The 23,277-nt window shown below is 38.2% G+C and overlaps 1 protein-coding gene across 1 annotated transcript in view; it reads right to left on the reverse strand.

Annotated features, from left to right (window-relative positions):
- Window positions 1–425: 425 nt before the first annotated feature.
- Window positions 426–23,277, reverse strand: part of ABCB5 (ATP binding cassette subfamily B member 5) — a 122,168-nt gene continuing 99,316 nt past the window's right edge. The window contains exons 23-27 of the mRNA XM_004464305.5: window positions 18,388–18,544; window positions 15,301–15,498; window positions 13,303–13,509; window positions 5,048–5,194; window positions 426–3,630 (exon numbers count right to left, since the gene is read on the reverse strand). Coding sequence (XP_004464362.4) covers window positions 3,433–3,630; window positions 5,048–5,194; window positions 13,303–13,509; window positions 15,301–15,498; window positions 18,388–18,544 — 907 coding nt within the window. The 3' untranslated portion in view covers window positions 426–3,432. The remainder of the gene's footprint in view (window positions 3,631–5,047; window positions 5,195–13,302; window positions 13,510–15,300; window positions 15,499–18,387; window positions 18,545–23,277) is intronic.

Raw genomic sequence — 23,277 nt, forward strand, 5'->3', positions numbered from 1 at the left:
TAATAGATTTAAAATGAGCTTTTCAGTTTCTCATAATTATTATTATTGGTAGGGAAATAAAGGCTGGAGTGCTACTACTCACCCCTAGCCCTTTATCCTCATTCCTCCTAACAGCAATTTCCCCCAGTTTCCTATCTTAACTAGTTCTTCTGAATGAACTTTCCAATTAATCTAGGATTCCCCATTTCACAAAATCCTCTTGGAATGAGAGATCAGAACCAAAATAATGAATACAGAGGTGGACATGTGAAATATTTTCACAGGTCATTTGCATAGCACCTCTATGACTCATTGAGTAAGCTGAAAACCAGATTATGAGCTCTAGCCTTAGTTGACTTAACATTAGAATGCACCACAGCTTGTTTTGAGGAGTGGTGAGATGTAAAGTAAGTTGGCAGGGTTAGTTATAAAACAAGTGTGACATGTTTTTTTTTTTTTCTTCTATTAACATCTGTGCCATACCTTATCCTTATTAAGATTTTCTATTCCATTATTTGCAGCATCATGATCTCATTGGAGTTTCAATTATTTTAAGACTCACTCAACTACTCTTTGTCCTAGGCAGGAAGGGTGGTTCAAAGGATAAGAGTGTGAACATGGCTGCAGGCTGGTGTAGCTCACTAGCATTTAGGAGACTCTGTCATGGATCCTGATCTTTCTGGAGAGCTGTTTTTGCTATATTTAGGATTTTATAGGCCAGATATTTACACATCCTTTTTTTTTCTTTCTTTTTTTTTTTTTTACTACTGCCTTATTTTTCTTGTCTTTTCTAACTATATTCAACCTCAGAGGCTGAGGAAGAAGCCAAGAGCAAAGACACTCAGAAAAGTTTGGGTTTGGGTCTCTGTGATAAAGATTTAGACTGTGAATCATGACTGGCAGAAATCAGTGTTTTCCTTAGGCAGGATGTATTTGAGAGTAGGGAGTATGTCTTAATACAGATAAAAGCCCTGAGAGAAAATAAGTCATTTTTTCATGCCTAAAAGGAATTAGGCAATGTACATTCAAATACCAAATTATTTCAAAATTAAAGAGTTTAAAATAATTTATACAGTATGATAAAAAGCTCAAATTAACAAAAATGGATGACATAAGAATGAAAAGAAAAAATGTTTATGAACTGAAGGTAAGCCTAGAATAGAAGTAAACTATCTAGTGGATCACTAATGACTGTTAATACCCAGGACAAGGAGATGGCAATCCATGATTGTTGATGCCCACCACATCCTCTTTCCCATCTTAGTACCAATCTTAGTGTTCTAATATCTGTCTTTTCAAATTGAATTACGTATTATTTATTGAATATCTGCCTTATCCAAGGTACTGTAAGAACAAAACAGAACTTATGAAAAATCTCAGATTCACTAATTTAATGCATGGAAGAGTCTAGCACGTATTGCTTAAGCCCTCTATCAAGTTTTGAGCTGTAAGCCTAAACATATTATTATTTAATAATTAACTTCTAAGAAATTTAATGATGATTCAAAATGTAGAACCTAGATTTAAATCTGCAAAAGTATCTTTATGTTTCTTTCTTTTTTTAAAGGATGAAAATCTCGCTTTCTGAATTAGCTTCTTTTTCAGTTACAGAGGGTACCCTGCTCTAAGTAGAAGTCTAGGAATTAAAAAGTCAGGCTTCTGAAATTAAGATGTACGTGTAAATGGTTGTTCATTTTGAAAAAAAAATCAGTATTCCTAAAACCCTGAGCTTATCAAAGTAAGTGATTTCACAGCTGTCCAGAATCTCTATAGAGATAAGGTGCTTTGAGTCCATCAAAACCATTATTTTAATTAAAATGATATATATTTAAAACCATCTGAAGAAGAGTAGAGAAAAGATAACCTTTTAAATTGTGGAAGTCGCTAAAAATAACTGGTCTCTGCTCACTTTCTGCCTTCATCAGCTGATAACCCCACACCTAGTAAGCTGTTCGGTACCCCAGTGCTCAGCATAGCTACTTCATCCTTTGTGGGTATTTTTAATTTAGTTTAATGTAATGTAATGTAATATAATGTAATGTAATGTAATTTAAGAGAATGGTGCATGTGGAGCATCCTTTAAAGTTTTTGAAATGAAATGGTAATAAACGTTAGGCAGGACTCAATTATTTTGAAAAGAAAGTGTTTTACTGCCATTTGGAGGTATGACCTACAATGTAAAAGGCAGGTTTTCAGAGCACATGGGATAGGTTGATAGGCTCAAATGACAAGTAGCCACTGCAGATATTTTCCAGTCTAGGAAGAGTGACAGCATTGGAGTCTGAGGAACTCCTTGTCTGCGGCTCTACCTGCCCACCCTTTTCTGGAAAGGGAAACTACCTTGAGCTCCATACATCTATGCACAGAAAAATGGCCATAAGGCATTCAGTATTATTGTTTCTAAACAATACATCTGATTCTCAACCTTCCATCCTATTTTCAATTTGCATTTAAAAAAGTGTCACAATATATAAAAGGTTTTGATTTTTTTCACAATATTTCAGATTACTGGCAGAATACTGAATGGAAGAAAATACAATTAAGAATAAAGATTAAATCCCTAGATAAAATTACATATTTAAGTAAACAGAAGACTCAGTTTACCCATATTATTTATACAAAACTTTTAAATCATACATGTTCCATAAAATGAATGACATCTAAAATTTTAAAAAATTAGATGATTGAATAATAATAAAGGCATTTTAAATTTTCATCTGCAATAAAATTAGCTCTTATTTTAAGTAAATAAAGTGTTTATATGCTGGCATGTCTCTGATTTATTATGCTAAATCCAAGGCCTAGAATAATGGAATCTTCAGGATGGATTATGTTAGGCACTTAACTTACTGTTGAAGTGGGAAATAGCTAACTAATTCAGCCAGATATTTTACACTGTAATTCCTCCTCTTACCCCCGAACAAAGGATAAAACAGAATTTTGGGAAGCAAGGATATTTAGGAATGAGAAAAATTCCTGTGGTCTGGAGAAAACGGATTAGAACAAAGCCCTGGAAGTTCCAGATCAACATGGTTTTCCCTGCAATGCTTCAGGCCCAGCCACATCTGACCTGTTCTTTACTAAAACCTTTTAACTTAGTTAACTGGATAAATTTTTTTTTTCTCATGGGAGCTTATTTTTAATTTTATAGCATAGGCTGATGGGGAAATAGAGTCCCTTTGCAGAAAACTACTTTATAAGCAATGTGCTAGAATTTTCCATAAAGTGAGGTAAAAAGGCATTATATTGCTCATGTAGATTTAGCAAATTGTTGTTTCTTTTTTAAAAATCTGAAGGGAAGATGGTGTGTAAACAGACCATGTCTATACTTGAGTAGCATGATTCGTGGTATTGATAATACAATAACAAGAGATCAAAGCAGGCTGAATAATTACTAAGTACTCTTTCTTTGCATTACATGAAGATCAAAATATATGTACCTCTGAATACCTGTCACTGCACTGACTGTGCATTTACCAATTTAAAGTATATGTCTCGATTTCTCAGGAGCTCTTGATGAGTTCCTTGTTCCTTTATTTTTCCATTGCGCAGAACCACTATGAAATCTGCATTCTGTATTGTGGAGAGCCTGTGAGCGACCACGATGCATGTCCTCCCTCTCCTGGCTTCATCAAGGGCCTGTTGCACCGCCTGGAAGAGAAAAGGACCTGTGCTCACCAGGCTGGCTTAGATGCTAACCAGCTGGTCAAAGTCAAAGCAATTTGGGGTAACCTAATTTGCTCTACTTTGGGAAGTATTCACCCTACTCCATAGAAATCTGGAAAAAGTAATTATAGACACATTAAGTAAGACTTTCAATTGGAAAAGCTTCTGTGATAATGAATTAAAATGATATGATTGTTTTTATGTAAGTAAGTGGTAATTTATGGATTACAAACTGAAAACCAGAAAGGAGTATTTTCACATCCAAGTAGAATTTTCTCCTATACTATTGTTTTTAACTCCTGGGTAGAAGTTGGCTGTGCAACTCCTGGATAAAATAGCATTTCAGTTAACAATGAGGTTATAATGCTGTAGAAAGAAAATGGGAGTGGAGGGTGAAAAACACTAGTATAAAATATCATTTAATTCCAAAACCAACAAGCCTGTAAAGTTTTTGCTTTTTTTGAGTAAACCAAGGTTCCAAGAGTTCAAGTCATTTGACCGAGATCACACTGCTAGTGACTTTTGCATCCATGGTTACAGCTCATATATCTCTGAGACCAAGAGTCATGTTTTCCATTTCACAACACAACTGTTTTCCTTGGGAATCAATGATATTCATTTACAAATAGCAGTCCTATGGGGGGGTATTAGCTCTTAGGTTTTACACCTTTTATTAGAATTTAGGGAAGTTATTCAAACTTCCTAAGCCTTAGTGTGCTAATTTATAAAATAGGGACAATAATAAAAGAAGCTAATTTATAAAGTTGATGTGAGGATTGAGATAACAGCATAAATACCCAATAGACATTAAAGATTATCATTCATTTAACCACTGTTGATTTAACAAATTGCATTAACATGTCCAAGAGACTGCTAGAGGACACAGATATACCAAAACCAAGTGTCTGAAAGTGCTTGTTGTGTAAGTATGTTGTCACATAACCCTTTGCTTACTTGTTTTCTGCTCTGACTTAATACTCCACTGTAGAAGGTGGGGTGATTAGTGGAACTGACATTGCATTGTTGACTACTCTTTTATACATGTAGATTGCCTTATTAATTTGTATGGCATCACTGGAATAATAACCATAAAACAGGAAAGCAATTCTTTGGGTTTTTCCAGGAGGGCAGAAATTTCAAGAATTGGCCTCTTTGGATACTGAGCTCAATTTAAATGAGTAAACATTTATAGAACATGAAGTGGCCTCTGTCCCTACTCTCTCCTACCTACCCTAACCAGCCTCTAACCTTTAACAAAGGTCAAAACCTTAATTAGAACTGTTGACCCTATGACCACAATCCCTTCCAGACCTTTCTTTCCTCAGTCTGGCTTTGATTTTTCCCATGATACTGGACTGTCATATTTGGTATTATACTCTGAGATGAAAGAAGAGGATATTACCTTTTCACTCTCATTATCAAGAGCTGAAGTGGCCTCATCCAACAATAAGATTTTTGGTTTTCGGAGAAGAGCCCTTGCAATTGCTAGTCTTTGTTTCTGGCCGCCAGAAAGCTGTGTTCCTTTCAGTCCAACTTGTGTGTTGTATTTCTATTACAGGAACATGCAATTAAGAAAGCAAGTCTCAGTTATTTAAATTAGCATGGCAACTGTGGGTGAGAACCATCTAAATATTTCAAATTTTGTTACTCTTGAAAATTTGTGTCCCAACAAGTGCTAAAATCTATTCTTGGGCTCTGGTGAAAATAAATACTAAATCAGCAGTAAACACTACTGTCTCATTTACATGTCTAATCTGATCACAAATAGCAGACCTTTGCCATTATATTTCTACAAAGGAATTATTTGAATTAATGCATAAGCACACACACATAAAAATTATTGGCCAGAAAGTTTTCAGCAAACATAGATCCTCTTCCATTAAATTATATTACTTTCCATTTCCAGATCAAAATTACTGATTTAATCTATCTTAAAAACCATTGGATTACTTTACTTTGGTTCTTGGTAAACCTTGATGGGTAGTATATCCCTCCAGATGCTGGGAAGCTATCCTCAGTGGTACCTGATCTTCCCAGCAGTAAATCAGGCCAGCATCTTAACACAGTCCATTCATCTTTTCTGGCAATAATGGTGATATTTAGCATTTCACGGTATTTCCACAGTTCCTTTTTTCACTAATGCACCCTTCTCCACTGTTTCCATCCATGCAAAGATACAGGAAATGTCACAAACATCCTGAAGCTGTTGTGGTTCCCTAAATCATGATTTGTCAGTTCAGCTGGCTCAAGCAGATTCCTGCTTGCTTTCTAAGGTTGTACCAGTAGCTCGGTTTCCCTCCAAGGCTCCATCCTAGTTTCCAGTAACCCTTGCCAGTTGCGTAACAGATACATGTCATTGGAACCAATGCAAGAATGTGTGAATGGATCAGCTCCACTAGAAAAGCAAGTCCCTTTATAGGTGGATCTGTAGAAGCGTCACAGAGAAGACACAGCATGCGGTTAACATGCTGTTCATTTTGTGTTAGGTCCCTGGAGAAGCCCAAGTTAACTGCCTGTCCTTCCATGTATCACTGACCTCAGGAGGTGTCTCTGGGCGGGGTGGGTGTTGAAAGCCTACAACATAACCTTGTGACAAATGTGTCTACTTCATCTCAAAGTTTGCTTTTCAATTTAAAATGCTCACTCGCTTGCTTTGTATCAAACGACAGGTGTCTGAATTACTAAAGCCCAGTTGGAAGTATCTTTCCTGAAGTGAATGCTCCACAAAGGAAACAGACTTCAGCTATCACCTTTGTGATTTATCTGGGGCTGCCAGCAGGCTATGCCCCTTCCTCTTAAAACACGTTTTATGAAATTCAGAATCATAGGGTAGGGTAATCAGATAAAGCTATGTGTGCATTCAGTGCTGACCACCACAGAGTTCTTATCTAAATTAGAGAATTTAATCTTAAACCAAAAGCTGGAAGGGGGAAAGTGTTACAATGGGTTTGAGGCTCTTTCTGTCAGCCTAGCTTAAATTGTCCATGGACTTTTCTTGTATAACTGAAGAAGATAAAAAATTAGCTTAGATATCTTGGCCTTCTCTGTATTTCAGGGAGATGTAAGTTTCAAGAATGAATTGGATGAAAATTAAATTCAAGTGACTTCCCCCTCAATGAGAATAGATAAAAAATGGAGATACACACGTCATCTCAATTGTGAGTTAAAAACATTTTCAGATATTTAAATGGAAGGTTTTTTATTTTGTTCTTAAATAAAAAAAGAGTTCTATTCTTTCCTGTTTAAATTGAAATTTTGAATCATTTTCTGGTGAACATTGGGGTGATAAGAAACTGAAACCACATCTTTAATGGGAAGCTCAAGGGGTAATTGCTCCCTCAGTATGAACCTAGGGCTAAGAGCCAGTTGGGTGCTCGAGGGAACACCACAAAGGCTCTTGTCCTAAATCAGCTGCATTCTGGAGAACCCTGGCTGGCCCTGGGGAAGCTGGTTCCAGTGGCTGAAGTCCTACTCCGGAAGCTAGGATGTGGCTTGACTAACAGGTGCCCCTGGGTGATCCTTGTGATCATTAGGGGAAATCCACCCCTTGCATGTTTTCTCAGAGGATCCTGGAGACCAGGGTGGTGTTGCCTCATCTCCTTTCCCATGCTCCAGGTCCGTCTGTCTGCAGGACATCTCCATAGACCCCTTATATTTAGTCAGCTCCAGACCTGATACACTCAGTCAGCTCCAGATTGACTCTTGGCTCTTAACACTCCTAGTTTGAACCATCAGCCAGGTCCACCATCCCTTACCTGAAACCCATAGAGCTGTATGTGTTTAAGAAGGCAGGCATTTTTTTTTTTATTTCAGAGGAAAATATGGTCCATATACAATATATTATTGAATACCCCCACAGGGGTCTAAGGCAGCATCCTACAATCAAGTACATGGATATCTGTGCAGAAATATTTTATTATTAATTCTAAATGGGGTAAATAATGACTATATATAGCCTCTCACCATTTTAACACTGAGTGGATTTACACAAAACATACAAAATGTGTGTTGGGGAGAGAGCATGGAGTTTAAGAGATTCTGGAGTTTGGAACTAAGGATAAGAAAATGTGGAGCTACATTTTTCTCATCCAGACTGTTGTAAGGCAACAAGCCTTGTCCCATTAATGCCAGTCTCTGTAATCTCCTGTTGTCCATAGGCATAGCACCTCTTGGACGAGCAAACAAAGGCCTTATTTTCAGGAGCTAGTTTTTTTATTTTCCCATATATCATTTTCTGCCTAAAAACATCCACTGGTTTCCTGTTTCCAATAAGACAAAGCTAAAACTTTTAGCCTGGCATATCAGGACCTTCACATTTAGTCTCTGCTCATATTTTAGTTTTACCTTCTCAGTTCCCCACTCTATGCCTTATTCTCCAGGATTTTTAGTTTCTGATTTTTCCCTCAGCAACTAAAACTTTTTCACATGTATAAGTTTCTGCATGAGCTTATTCTTTCTGCTGAGAATGGCTTTAACCCTCTCTGGTGAATTCCTACTCATTCTTCAAGGCCCAGTTCCAAACCAACATCCTCTGTTTGATTTTCTTTGAGATCCCAGGGATTTTGCCATTCCCTTTTTTTGTTCCTATTACATGCTCTGCCTGCCTTTATTCCAGCAGGCTGCTCAGTGTTTTGTACATTTTTTGGCTCATTTCACAGCCAATCTTAAGCCAAGTCCTGTCAGTTCTACTTTTACAAATCTCTTAACTTCATTTCCTTGTTTTATTTCAATTTATAATGACTAACTCAGACCTTTATAACCTATCCATAAGACACTGGAAATAGCCCCTAACTAATTTCTCAAACTCCCAGTTTCTTCTTCACTTTATACCATCATTTACGTTCCTGTGGGATTAGTAGTTCCAGTGACCAGTTCCAAACATTTTCTTGATTCAGAAATTTTCAGTGACTCCGTAGTAACTATAATAATTAAAATTTCTTTGTCTGGTATTTGAATGCACAATTTTACCTTTACTTCTTTATCATATATGACACCTTTATATATCCTACTTCTAAGTCAAACTGTTCATCATTCTCTGAATATACTCCCATAGTCTTTGCTTATGTCTCACCCATTCCCTGTTAAGGAGAATGCTCTGTGTGTCCTTGATTGGTGAAATTCTATCCAATCAATACTCAGTCCCTCTCTCAACTCTCTAAAGTGTTGTGGGAAACTGGATTACCTCTTCTTATTGTAAATGTTACACCTGTTCTATTGTAGATGTTGCAGTTGTTAGATGTTACAGTTGTTCCCTATTACAGATGATGCTGCAGTTCTAATAGCAAACAGCTGCTTGGTAGTTTCCAATGAATATGGGGTGGAAACTAGGGTCGAGGCTCTCAGTTCCAGAAGCTGGGGGTCCTCTGGTCCCATCTTTATCTCCTCTCTTGTGTCTCTCTCTGCCCTTTATTTCTTTAAGTTCTGCGTTGCCTTCCCTTCATGCAAACCCACTGCGAGCTGATTGCAGCAACTGGCACTCAACGTGGGGCACAAAGGGAAGAAGGCTCGCAGCAACTCGTGCCGGAAAAGGGACCCTAAGGGAAGAAGGATCGCCTCGAGTGAAATTAAAGTGGTTGTAACAGCGCAGAACCCCGAGTGGTTTGGAAAGCCTTCAAAGTCCATGAGGGTTTGCTTGCATTTCCCCAGGAGACAGAGAATGCCCTGTATGGGTACCAGCTCATCAGAAAAAAGTGTACTAGGCTTTATATCCCTAATGGCAAGAATATACTTTATTTATTTGGTTACTAACTCTAAATATTAGTCCAGGGATCTACACAGAACAAGTGTGTTGAATGAATAAATGCATGGATGTTGGGATGGAAGGAATGGAAACAGGGACATGCCAATTCTGAAGGAGCAGGGAATGGGCACGTGGATAGTCCCTTAAGTTTGAAGTCAAGACAGAAGAAGTCCTCAGAAAGCAAAGTGTGCCTACCATTTCAATTTGTTAAAATATTCTTGGAGAGGATTAAGATTAATAATATATTCGTGTTTTACACTAGAAGACTTTCTTCATTTGCTTGTTTTATGGATGGATATATATATTTTGGTTTATTGAGTGTTGCTGGAAATGTGAAATACCAGCCTTTCCTTCTCTTTCAGACTTCTAATCTGCCATTTTTTTCCATCAAAACTGTGGTATTATAGTAGGAGGGGATATTGGGTTCCATTTATTTACTCTAGAAATTTAATTTGATCTGAAGAATTGCAACAAAAGACAAGGTTCACTTCCATTTTTCTTTGCAACATACCTATATCCATACAGAAGTGGAACATGTTTCCAAGCATCCCTCTGAGTTCACCAAGACCACGCAGGCCACCCGCAGTGGCTGGTTTTCATGGCCCTTCTGAAATGAGCAGCAGTGCCTGTGTTTTCATCTCTGAGACTCTAGAACCACCATGGCCATGACTTCTCCACCATTCAGGAAAGTCACTGAATCTCTTTATCTGTAAAATGTGGTAGTTCTACCATTCTCACTGGACTGTGGTCTACATTTAGCTCAATGCCTCATCCCCAGGAGGTGCTGGGTAGTGGCTGGTTTCCTCTCCTTTCTTTCTCAAACTTTCTTGAGGTAAGAGGACTACTCACCTGAGGTATTTAATTATATGTGGTTTTTCATGGAACTCTCTGACTTTAATGTTTTAAATGACTGCTTTTTGGCAACAGATTTCCTTATGGTCCTGAAAGTTTTGGTAGGGAGGCAAGTGACATGAGATGAACTAAAGTTAAATTTAAAAACATTGAGATGCGAGCCGTTAGGAAATAACATCTTGGTCCTCAAAGTTTATTTTAAAAGTTAGCACTCTGAATCTCTGCAGTATGCACTTTTGTGTAAATTTGTGGAAGGGTGCAATGAAGAATAAAAGATAATAAACAGTTTAAGAATAAAAGTCAAATGGTACAAATTCAAAATGGATAGCATCTTGCCACATATATTTATATATATATGTGTGTGTATGTGTGTGTGTATATATAAATATATATATATATATATATATATATATATATATATATATATATATATATATGAAAAACCATCAGGGATATGTGAAAAACAGTCTGACCACGAATTAACAATGTGGTGTATTTGGTTAAAAAGGGAATTGCGGGGAAACAGATGTGACTCAAGCAATTGGGCTCCTGTCTACCATATAGGAGGTCCAGGGTTCGATGCCCAGGGCCTCCTGGTGAGGGCAAGCTGGCCCACATGGAGTGCTGGCCCACAAAGGAATGTCGCCCCATGTAGGAGTGCCCCCCTGCGTGGGAATGCTGCCTAGCGCAGGAAAGCTGCCCCATGCACAAGTGCCAGCCAACGTTGAGAGCTGGTATAGCAAGATGATGCAACAAGAGACGCAGAGGAGAGAAAATAAGAAGTAGCAGAACTGGGAGCTGAGGTGGCACAAGAGAGTATTTGCCTCTTTTCCACTTCAGAAGGTCCCAGGCTCGGTTCCCAAAGCTGCCTAATGGGAATACAAGCAGACACAGAAGAACACACAACAAATGGACACAGACAGTAGACAACAGGGGGAATGGTTGGGGAGGGTGAGAAATAAATAAAATCTTAAAAAAAAACGGGAATTGCAATATTTATAATATGTTGGGAGTGCCTGTGGCTCAGCAGCTGAGAACCTGCCTCCCATGTGGGAGGCCCTGGGTTTGGATCCCAGTGCCTCCTAAAGAAGACAAACAAACAATGAGCAGAGATTGAGCAAAAAAACTGAACAGATAATGAGCGCAGAAATGAGCAAAAACAACAAGCAGATGAGCAAAAAACTAGCAAGACAATGCACAAACAATGAGTAAAAACAAACAAGCAGGGAGCAGAGGTGGCTCAAACAGTTGGGCACCTGCCTCTCACATGGAAGGTCCCGGGTTTGATTCCTGGTGCCTTATAAAGAAAAATCAGACGATGAGAAAAAAACAAGAAGAAAATGAGCAAAACAACATGTGAACAGATGAGGGAGCCATCTCAGGGCAGGGGGGGGCTAATATTTACCAAAAATATATATATGGGGAAGTGGAAGTGGCTCAAGCAATTGGGTTTCTGTCTACCATATGGTAAAGGCATGCCTGCGCAGTGAGCCAGGACTGTGTGGCAGGCCAGTGAGCAATGCAGCAAGACAATGATGCAACAGAAGAGAGACACGGGAGAGTCAAGGTAAGACGCAACAGAAACCAGGAACCGAGGTGGCACAAGAGACAGGGAACCTCTCTCCCACCTCGGAGGTCCCTGGGATCCAATTCCGATGAAGCCTAGAGGAGAAAACAAGAGAAGACAAAAAGAAAGACACAGAAGATCACACAGTGAATGGACACAGAGAGCAAAACAGCAGGGTGGGGGGAAGGGGGAGGGAAAAAAAGCTAGTTCTTCCTTATGCTTGGTACTTCAGAACTAAGGGTAAGGGAAATGGTATTAATGGCCTGTTTCTAGCATCATTTGAAAGAAATGTGAAAACATTTAGTATAGAGAGGAGACAATGAGAAAAGATTTTGTAGTGATAGAATTTAGAGACTACGGTGATCATTATTATCCTTCTCCACCAAAAAGTGGGACTTTTAAATTTTGATATTTAAAGTGAATCAGAAAGTTATTATTATAAAAATGTTTCTAATTGAAAGTAGATATTTCTACAATTTATTTTATTTTATATTTGCACACATGTAGATATGAACACTCTGGTACCACAAGCACTTAAAAGTACCCACAAACCCAGTACTTCTGGGTTGGTTGTCAGTGCTTACTAGGCCTTCTCTAAATTTAGTTAAGAATTATGATCTCTTTGAGATTTGGTGCAGCTGCCACAGCCAATACAAAGATCAAGGTGATAAAAATGGCAGGCGTTGACCTTTTACTCTAACGGGGAGGGGTAACATTAAACAAGTCAATAAGCACTCATGGTAATTTCAGAGTGAAGAAAATACACTGCATGGTGTGGTGGGGCCTACTTTAAGTGGACTGGCCAGCCAAGGCCTCTGTGAAGGTGACATCTGGAAAGGACTTGAACGTCAAGGAGCTGGCTATGCAAAGAGCCAGAGGAAGGGAGGTCCAGGCAGAAGAAACACAACCATAAATGTCCTGCTGTAGAGAAGAACATGGAATGCTCACGAGAATACAGGCCAGTGTGGCTGGAGAAGAGTGAGCAGGTGGTAAGGACAGAGTTGAGAGGCAGGGAGTGGCCACATCAGGTAGGGCCTTGTCAGCCACCTAAAGAATCTGGACTTTATTCTAAGAACAGAATTGCCTTTTAGGAAGTTTGAAGCAGGGGAGGAGTAGGGCCTACTTTATGTTTTTTAAGGATCCCTCTGCTTTGTGTGAGGAGGAAGAACTAAAAATGGGCAAGACGAAGCAGGAAGTCAGCCTAAGAGGCTGCTACGGTGGTCCAGAGCAGGAGGATGGTGATGTGGACAAGAGCAGAGCATAAATGGAGAGAAGGTGAGCGTAAATATTTGGATGTTTATCCATTGAATAGTAACATGTTTTGGTCTTGGTGTTGGAAAAAATATAGTCATACAAAAATCTCAAACTCTGTTCTTAGATGCTGGTGATAAATAAAATTATATAATCCAGGAACTGCATAAAAACCACCACTTGGCTCCTTCAGCTACATAGGCTTACCTGGCAGCTGTGTAGTTCAAGATCTCAGACATTTTCTTACCTCAGGGAGAGCTTCAATGAAAGAATGAATATTTGCTGCACTTGCTACCTCTTTTATCTCATCTAATGGCACAACACGACTGTTATCACCATAAGCGATGTTCTCGGCAATGCTACAGTTGAAGAGTACAGGCTCCTGAGAAACGATTGCTATTTGGGAACGGAGCCACTGTACATTCAATTCCTTTGCATCCACACCATCAAAGAGCTGCCCAAAGCAGAATGGAGAATGGTATGTTAAGATCCAACAACTGTATCATGTTACGGTTCACTGTAATGACTTCATATTCAGACATAAACAAATCATAACAAGAAGGTTAGGAATTCATGCTATTTTGAAGTGTAAGGTTACCCAAGGAAGGCTCATAAATCTTATCTTGTATAGAAGCAGACAGCTTGTAACTGACTATAAGGTGCTGACTCATAAACTTCCCTTACATTTCTAGAAATGACCACATATTTCTGAGACCTGCCTGGAGTCCACAGTAAAGTCTGTACCAAAATCAGATGGAAGACGACCAACTGTCCCCTCCACTCTTAGCACGGTTCCTACTATATTAAAGCCGAATTACGGAGGAAGGTGTAGATTGATGCATTAGTCCATGTAGAGATATGTCGTTTTGCACTTAGTCTTCTTTATTCACATGGACATACAACAACATTCAACTAATATGTAATTAGCATACCTACCATGCAGTGAGACAAGGCAAAGAGTACTAAAGAAGTCAAAGTTGCTCTTCTTCTCCTGCAGCTTACATTCTAGTGGATAGAGTCAGGCAATACTCACACTAACAAATACCTCAATAGACTCAAAATGAGTGCCTTGAAGACAGAGCTGTGGCATAGACAGTGACTGAGTCAGCAGGCGGGTGGGGAAGGGGACACATTATTTTCTCTAAGCTTGTCTAAGAAGTCTTACCTAAAGGAAGTGACACTTAGACTGAGACACAAATGATGAGGAGGAGCCAACAAAGAAGTTAAAGCAAGGACATTCTAAGCTGGGAATTAGCAAGAACAAAGGCCCATAGGTGTGTTTAAAGAACACAAAGAAGCCAATAAGACTGACTCACAGTGCACAATGAGGCAGGAAATGATAGGAGAGGGGTTTGGGCGGGGACACGGGGGACAGATCATGAAGAAGCTTTCTTGACTGATGGTATGGACATTGGTTTTTCTAACTGAAGTGGGAAACCATTGGAGGGTTTAAAGGGGGCAGTATTCTTTGCTATGCTACATGCAAATTATAGATGAGCCTTAACTAGCTCAAGGGAGTCATTTTGGAAAATTTCATTTTGCAAATATTCATGGAGAATCTGTGATGTGGAAGGGATAGTAAGTTGCAGGAGAATGGGGGCTAACATGACGGTCCTTGATCTTGAGAGGCTCAGGGATTTTTGTGGGGAAGGGCAGGACGGACAGGCAGGTGTATGCATGTGTGCATATGTGATGTGGTGGCAGCTGGGGAGTGGATAATGGAAAACCAGAATATAGGGTAAAGTAAGATAAGTACCAGGTATGAAAAATAGTCCTTGGGTTCAAAGGAGAAATTGGTTGCATCTCTTTTGAGATTAGGAGGCAGGACTTGGAGAAATTGATTCCAATGAGCTAAAGTTTTGACAGCTGAGGCCTGGGAGGGTGGCCAGTGGGAACAGCAGGAGGCCTGAACCAAAGAGGCAGAGGAGACTGTTATCTCTGATTTAAATCAGAATAGACTAAAGCAAGAGTGAAGAGGACAATAACCTGTCCTCCAACAACTGTATTGTAAAAGAATTCCTTGGTTTATCAGGTCAAATTTTCTGCTGCCATAATGGTCAGAGAAACTTTGGGCCATTGTACTTGGGCTCAAAGTCCTTAACGTCCTTTTTGTTTCTGGATTCTTAGTTGAGGACTAGGATGAGAATTTTTTTTTTAAACTTCAGCACTGTTTGCCCCACCCAAACCAGTGAGGGCAGTTAGGCCCAGGGGAATGTTTAAGAATAGTACCACTATTCCATCTTACCACTTGCCCTTTTACTGGGTCATAAAATCTCTGCAGAAGTTGAACAGAAGTGCTTTTTCCACAGCCACTGCTCCCAACAAATGCGACCGTCTTCCCCTTCTCAATGCTGAGGGATAAGTCACGAAGGACAAGAACATCTGGGCGACATGGATATAAGAAAGAGACTTCTCGAAACTCCAAATTTCCTTCACACCTGTCCTGTGAAAGCAAGTTGACAGTATTTGGAAGGGTGACTGAGGAAGGTCATACTACACCGTAGCACACTGGCTAGATATTTTTGAAAAATTGTGCATGCTGTTCACAACCATATTAATTTTAAACATCATATTCATGTCCATAGAGCTGTGGAATGCACATTGGTTGGTTTCTGCTACTTTTGTTTATATTTTTATATCTGTGATTTTCTTTGTTATTTTCACAACTGCATGTTAAAGTTCTTAAAAAAGCTTCTTTCAGCCTCACTATCCAGTCCATTCTGCAGATTAGCTGTTGAATTGACCAGATGGTCTGAAAAAATACATTTTTTAAAAATTTAGTTTGTGCTTTTTTATAGGGCCTTTCTTGCTTAATTCAGAACAGATGAAGTATTCATAAACTGTATGTATAAGTGATATTTTCTAAATTAGATGTGTTTTCTGGTTCATATACATAACGTTTTGAATTCTGATTTATCTTCACTTTCAATTGACCATTGTTTGGCAATGGAATTTACTTAAAATTTTAGTGTTTTCTCTCTGTTTCAGTCTTTTTAGGGGTTGATGATTCGTAAACCAATACTTGTATACACAGGGACGTTTAAAAAAGAATTTCTAGATCTATTACTAAATGATGATTAATTTTCCCTCTTTATATTTGTTTCATAAGATTTTAGGTGCTTTTTAATTTCATGTTTGCCTGCAAGCTGTTGCATTTAAAAATGAATAGTTCTTGTGTGTGTGTGTGTGTGTGTGTGTGTGTGGTGGTAGTGGTGCTTATACTTTCAAATGGATTCCTTTCTGACAGGTTTAATAGTCATATTTAGCATATTCAGTGCCCAATACATAGGAAGGAGGCAGGGGCAGGTGGAGAGGAAGAGCAATAAAACCTATCTGATGATGATGTGATTCTGTTGTTAAAGAAATGAAACATTAAGACGTGGCTAAGAGTTCTGGATTTAGGAAAAAAGTATCTGGAAGTATGTATGCCAAAATGTTAACTATAATAATAGGAAAGTTTTATTTTCTTTATTTTTTTTAGCTGTTTTTCATCCTTCCTACAACATATGAATATTGTTTGTATAAAAAAGTTATTAAAAAACCCAAAACAGGGTACTGCAGAAAATTGGAGAGTGTAATTTGTTTCTGTGAATGTGTGGATGCCTTCTGGCAAGGTATACAGAGATATTCTAGGAAACTTCTAGACTTTAATACATTTTAAAATTTAGTCTTACTATTTTTAACATTTTATTATGGAAAATTTCAAACATATATAAAGTAGAGAGATGTAATGAACCGCCATATACCTATCATCCAGCTTCAATAATTTCCATACATGCCAAACTTGTTTTCTAGACTAATTTTTAAAAGCATAGGAAGTAATACTATTTAGAAGCACTTGCATATTAAATAAAATAAAGATTAAATAAGTTAATTTTGTAGTTTTTATAATATTTTTGTATTCTATGATGTGTACATAGTTCTATAAGGACATATATCAATGAGACCCTCAGTTCCTTTATTACCATGGTTAGAAAGAAATAAGTATAGCAATACTATCATGCTAAGTCCTAAGATTCAAAAGAGATAAATTGCTTCTGATATCTTTTATATTCCATTAGGCAAGTATGAAATCTTATTTTGACTATGAAGCATCTTTGAATATTCTATTTTGGGATTTCAAGATTTAAAAATTTCTGTCACTAACCATGAGCATTCCCTTGACCAATTATGTAGCTCCATCAGAAATGTATTGTTTTAAGCTATCATACAAATATCTCTATTGTTAGAGTTCTAGGGGGAAGTAACTTTAAATGAGGATTATCTTTTAAGTACTCTTACTTTTACATTTAAAATATTTTAGAAAGGTCTTAAAATTGAACATACATTCAATGTATAAGACTATTATTAAGAGGCTTGTCTTGAAATTATACAACAATCTCCCTATTACTTCCTTTTTAATATTCACAGTCTTTTAAGGTCTGTGGCTAAATATTTATGTGTGTGTGTGTTGTGGTAAATTTAATAAATATAGTCTCCTTTTTTACTTCTCTTCTGATTGTGAATATATTTCCCATGAAAAATGGTGCCTGAAGCAGCAGGACACTGTTAACATTGCACATATTATCACATATTAATGAGTAAACAAATAAATTGTAATGTAAATCTCCAAGACTAAAACTTCTGCTGTCTAAATAAAATTTAATATAAATATCAATCTTTTATTCAATAACATTCTCATATCAGACAAATAAACAAATTATATATAGTAGAGATAAAAATTTGATTAAGACCTTCTTTTGTTATTTTTTTATTATAGTCATAACAATGATTTCATATAAGCATTTAATTCTTTGTTAATATTGCATAATCATTTGCAAAGACTTTATTGAAAATCTCTACTTAGAAAGCATATATACGGGGAAGCAGATTTGGCTCAATGGATAGAGCATCCGCCTACCACATGGGAGGTCCAAGGTTCAAACCCTGGGTCTCCTGACCCGTATGGTGAAGCTGGCCCACGTGCAGCGCTGATGCGTGCAAGGAGTGCTGTACCATACAGGGGTGTCCCCTGCATAGGGGACCCCAACATGCAAGGAGTGTGCCCTGTAAGGAGAGCTGCCCCACATGAAAAAGAAGTGCAGCCTGCCCAGGAGTGGGGCTGCATGCACAGAGAGTTGACACAGCAAGATGATGCAACAAAAAGAGGCACAGATTCCCAGTGCCACTGACAAGAATACAAGTGGACACAAAAGAACACACAGCAAATGGACACAGAGAGCAGACAATGTGGGGGGGGGGGGGGAGGCGGGGGAGAAAGGGGAAAGAAAAAAAAATCCTATACATGTATTAAATATAACAAGCAGACATTTAAAATCACTGTTGTACTTACTGGCATTTTCCCTTCTTGATTGTAGCTATCAATAGTTGGTTTCTTCTCCAACAAAGTAAATAGATTTGCAGCCCCAGACTTGGCTTTGGAATATTCAGGTGCCAAAACGAGTGTTTCTCCAATCGCCATAGCTCCATATGCAATTGCAGTAAAAATTCTATCAAAAGATCAGATATTTAAATATTAGGTCCATCTTAAAACAGTGGCTCTCTAAAAGTAAAGGAAAAAGTAGGCACAGGAATATAACTTTTTGGCTCAGACAACAACACTAGTGCTGAAGGTTGGCCATTGGTATCTCTTTTGAAAATTTTCTATCACATTGTAATCATTCCTTGCCCTGTAAACAAAAATAACCTTTAAGGCTTGAATAATCTTAAAAATTTCTCTTCCAAGCAGAGGCCTAGATAAAAGGCCCAACTAGTGAATATAAAACTTCTTTAGCCATCTTGATACAAGGCTTGCTTACTTGGAGATTTGACAGAGGATTCAACTGATAAGAGGAAGAATGAATTCTTCAATAGTGAAATCTGAATTTACACAGCAGATATGATGTGGGCTTTCTTCTTCTTTTTTTCTTTTTGCATATAATGTAGATAGAACAGATAATGGAAGTTAGATAATTCTTATCAGCCTGACATGCAACACAATTTAAAGAGGGAAAAGCATGGGGACTATATTCTCTTAAGGTCCCCAAGACAAAATCTGACTAAAATACACCTTAGTTAAGACGAGAGGAAGAACTCTGATCTTTTAGGTTGGTTCTAGATTGTGATTTATAAAGGAGTACGTATGTAAATGATGTTTGGAATTGTCATTGGATGATACAGAATTGTCACAAAAATGCAGTGTATTACATACCCATAGTTAACTATTTCTCTCTTATTTTCTATATCATATTGGGAATGAAAACACTTTACTGGAAATAAAAACATTGCATCTGAGTAGAGCAAAAGGAAAAATTCAATGAAATGCCGTGGTCAGGTTTTACAGTTATTATTTAAACACAACAGTAAAAGGACATCACAGAACCCAGCTGCTTGTTTACCTTGCTGGATCACAGCAGGGTAAATATGTCTGGGCTCCTTGCTAATTTTACCTACGGTGGAACTTATCGATGAGTGAATGTTAATGTAATCTCTGAAGTGACCTAGACTTCCGATCCTGAATCCTGTTGACTTCACAAAGGTCAAACACAGTATAAAATACAAAATCAACCATTTTACTGGGATGTCTTTTGCTAAAATTACTGTAGCAACTAGTCTGTAATGTTAAGATATTTTTAATACTAACTGATCTAAAAGCTCACAGTGCCATTCAAAATAGACTTAATATCCAGCCATAAACATCAAAAGAGGTTATGAGTTTAGGTAACACAATCTGAGGCTATTATGTCTTTTAATGCAAGGAAAAATCGGGATAGGACTGCGCCTTGTGAAGGCCCCCACAGGCCTCAGTTGGATCCAAGTAAAAGTTATCAGGTGAGGCAGGAAGATAATTGGATTATGAGTGGGGTACAGGCTTCAACAGACAAAATTGCTTCCTCCTATGATATGAGATGTGCCAAAATATCTAACTGTTCTGAGGTTTCCACTATTAACATCATTTTATGTAACAGTAAAAAATGTTCAGAGGCTAATAATGTCTTTGTCAGGACCTCTTAAAATGAAAATATCATAGAGAAAGGGAGAAGGGCTTTCCATTTCGAACTTCTGTCTGGGAGAGGTAAAAGGCCCAAAGGATGGACAACAGAGCAAGAAAAGAAGTTTCAGTAGAAGCTTCAAAGAAATCCTTAGGCTGCCTTTAAGGTTGTGTGTTGAGGGAAGGGCAAATGGGATGGGGGTTGATGGGAGCTACACTGAGATGCCTGGAGGGGATGCAGGAACCTTTAGTGATAGCTGTCCAGGGTTGAGTCCAGGACACTAGTCTCTCCATTATACCTTTTCCCAGGATGAGCTCTGTATAAAGATAGGCCAAGGCCCACCCAGAAGAACAGTCTACTACAGAATCTGTCCTTAGAAAGACTAACCCAACTTCCTTGAGAGAGCTAAACTGCAACTCACTTCTACTTAACAAGGATTTACTGTACTACCAGTGTAACTCTATGACAGTTCAAACAGATCCTTCAAATTTGTTTAAAGTCTTGGTGGCATCTGAACAGAGAGCCGACTCCAGAGAAATGTGGAGGCCAACCTCCCATTCCACTCTTGCTCTTGGAACATTTCACACATATGGGATATGTAAAGGGAAACAATTTGCTGTGAAGCCAAATGTTTTAACGTCACTAAGGTCACATTTATTAAAGTATTAACTTATAATAATTGCTTAGACATCCTCTCCACTCCTACAAATAAGATTACAAGAATCATTCCAGAGTTCAGACATGATTTTCATGTTGCACAAACTCTTCAACCACAAATATGTAAAATAAATTAAATAAACCTGAAATTTAACTGTAATTGTCCATGGAAGAATAAATCTTATCTGTAGCTTATCCTTTTATAGCACTAATTTTATAACTGTATTTTTGGGTTGGCTGAGGATGGAAGGAGGAGAATATTGAACAGGAAGAAGGCTGGTAAAGAGGAGCCCAGCATCCTGCCTCGCCTTCCCTAGTTCCACGGGTTCTCCAAGGGTTAATAGGGCCATTGTCACTGCATCCTCACCAGCACGACCCTTTCCACCCTGTCTGAACAGTTGCAGAAAGTCCCCTCACCCATCATTACTGCTGAAATAAAAAGATCCTTTAGATAGGAACATACAAAAGCACATAAACGAGTAATCCCAGTTTTAATTAAAATGGAACCAAACAGGAACCCTGTATAGTTACTGGTTCATATCTATTAATCTCCCTTGAACCTTGCTTCCACATTCAGTTTGTAGATCTTTGGTAACTTTCTCTAATTGGAAGTATAGTGTGTGTGTGTGGGTGGGGGGGTGAAGGAGGGGGGGAGGTTCAGAGTCAGGGATCTGAAGCCAAACCACTGAGATCACATCTAATCTGCACTATTTATTTATTAGCTTTGTGACCTTGGGAATGTCACTTAACTTCTCTGTTACTGCAAAACAGGAGATAGGAATGTCTACATCTTATAGGGTTGTGAGAATTAAATGATTAAATAGTGTAAAGTGCTTAGTACAGTATGTGGCACATAATAAGTGCTCAACAAATCTAAGTTATTATTATGACGGAACACCTTATGTTAGAAAAATAAAACTCACTTCCATTGATACAGGTTAGTACACTGGATCAAAGCACACCTTTTAAAGTCCTTACTCAGAAAGTTTCTTTTTCTGGAGTGGAAGGCAGAATATCTTCATGATGTGGCTATTAAAATTATCCCTGTATTCTTACTCTTTTCCTGTATTACCCATCTAAAAACAAAAGGTCCTTTCTTCCTACTCTAAATCTTATCCTCAACAAATGGAAGAAAATAAATAACATTTATTTAGGCCTCTGAATTTTATAGCATGTTTTCATATACATGTTACCATTCGATCATCTTCTAGGAGATGAATAGGGCAGGGACTCTTATCACTTCTAAACAAATGGGTAGACAGCAGTTCAGAGAAATTAAGCTGTTCGCCCAGAATCACAAAGCTATGAAGCTGAAGGGTTGGAACTTGAACCTCCTTGCTCTCTGTGTTTTCCCCTTTGGTGCTCCTTCTAGTCTAAAGCTGGCCAAAACTGTCTCTTGCTGCATGATGGAGTATGTTACCACTTGCTTTCCCATTTCAGAATCTTCAAAGGGCTTTAGGTATCTGTTCTCCTTTGATTTATCCATTTTAGATCCCCTTAGTGGCAGATCCCTCTATCTAGTCTCCTTATCTTGTCTTCCTCTCTTCTGACAGACTCTGAAGAGAGGAGTTAAGCAGGCATTGGGTGGCTGCCACGGTATGAATGCGGTAAGGAGACTTTCTTTGTTGGGCTTCCTAAGGTTGCTTTCCTGCAGATGATGATGGCACTCTCAGTTTCCATGGCTGCCCAACCCACCAGAGTGAATGTAGTTGTGGAGGCCTAGCTGTTTTCTTTCCATCTTTTATTTGGATATTGGCCAACTATTGACATTCACCGAAAATTCACCTATGTTGCTCTCTGGGTCAATAACCACATTTAGTACTGAAAGTCCAATACAATTTCCTGTTAAGCATTACATTTAGATTTTAGAAGGAGTAGGCCAAAAACACATACATTGCCTGGCTTTGCAGTTTTCAAAGCTGTGGCTTTATTATCACTTCACTGAAGGCTGTCATGTCTTAATTCCTTCTTGCATGCCTGCTCTCCTTAGCTTCTTGCTAATAGGTATGGCATAGAAGGAAGAAACTCACAGAGACAGAAAAAGGCACTTAAATGGAGTATGTATAGTTACAGAAAACTCAGCTGGGCACTAATGGTTTCTGGACTATACACATTAGGTAAGTCAGCCAGAAAATAACCTAATAGCACTAATGCAAAATCAGAATGGGAGAAAATAAAGTTATTTTGTATTTCTAAAAGTCTGTATAGCTATATGGAAGCAATAAATTGGAAGTGTTGTCAAGGGCTAACAGAGGTAGAGGGTGAGTGTCTTACTACCTATATGTGTATTAGATCCTAGATTTTCTAAATGATCCTATTCACTGGCTTCAAGGCAGGCAAATGAAAGTATCACCTTATTTTAAATGCTCATTTCAAGGAAGTGTCTACAATTGGGATGAAAGGAGACAATTTCTAACACAAAAAATGTATGCTTTGTGTGTGTATGTGTTTAAAGAGGAAAATGTTAAGGCTGATAGCTGCCTTGGTGATAAAAGTTATGAGTACATCAAATGATTCTTATCTTACAACTCCCTTTTCGCATCTCCCTTTCTAAGGCACTCTGTCATTTCTGAATGAAAGACAGCTTACTCATC

This window comes from Dasypus novemcinctus, chromosome 5, assembly GCF_030445035.2.
Source record: "Dasypus novemcinctus isolate mDasNov1 chromosome 5, mDasNov1.1.hap2, whole genome shotgun sequence".
Classification (NCBI taxonomy): domain Eukaryota; kingdom Metazoa; phylum Chordata; class Mammalia; order Cingulata; family Dasypodidae; genus Dasypus; species Dasypus novemcinctus.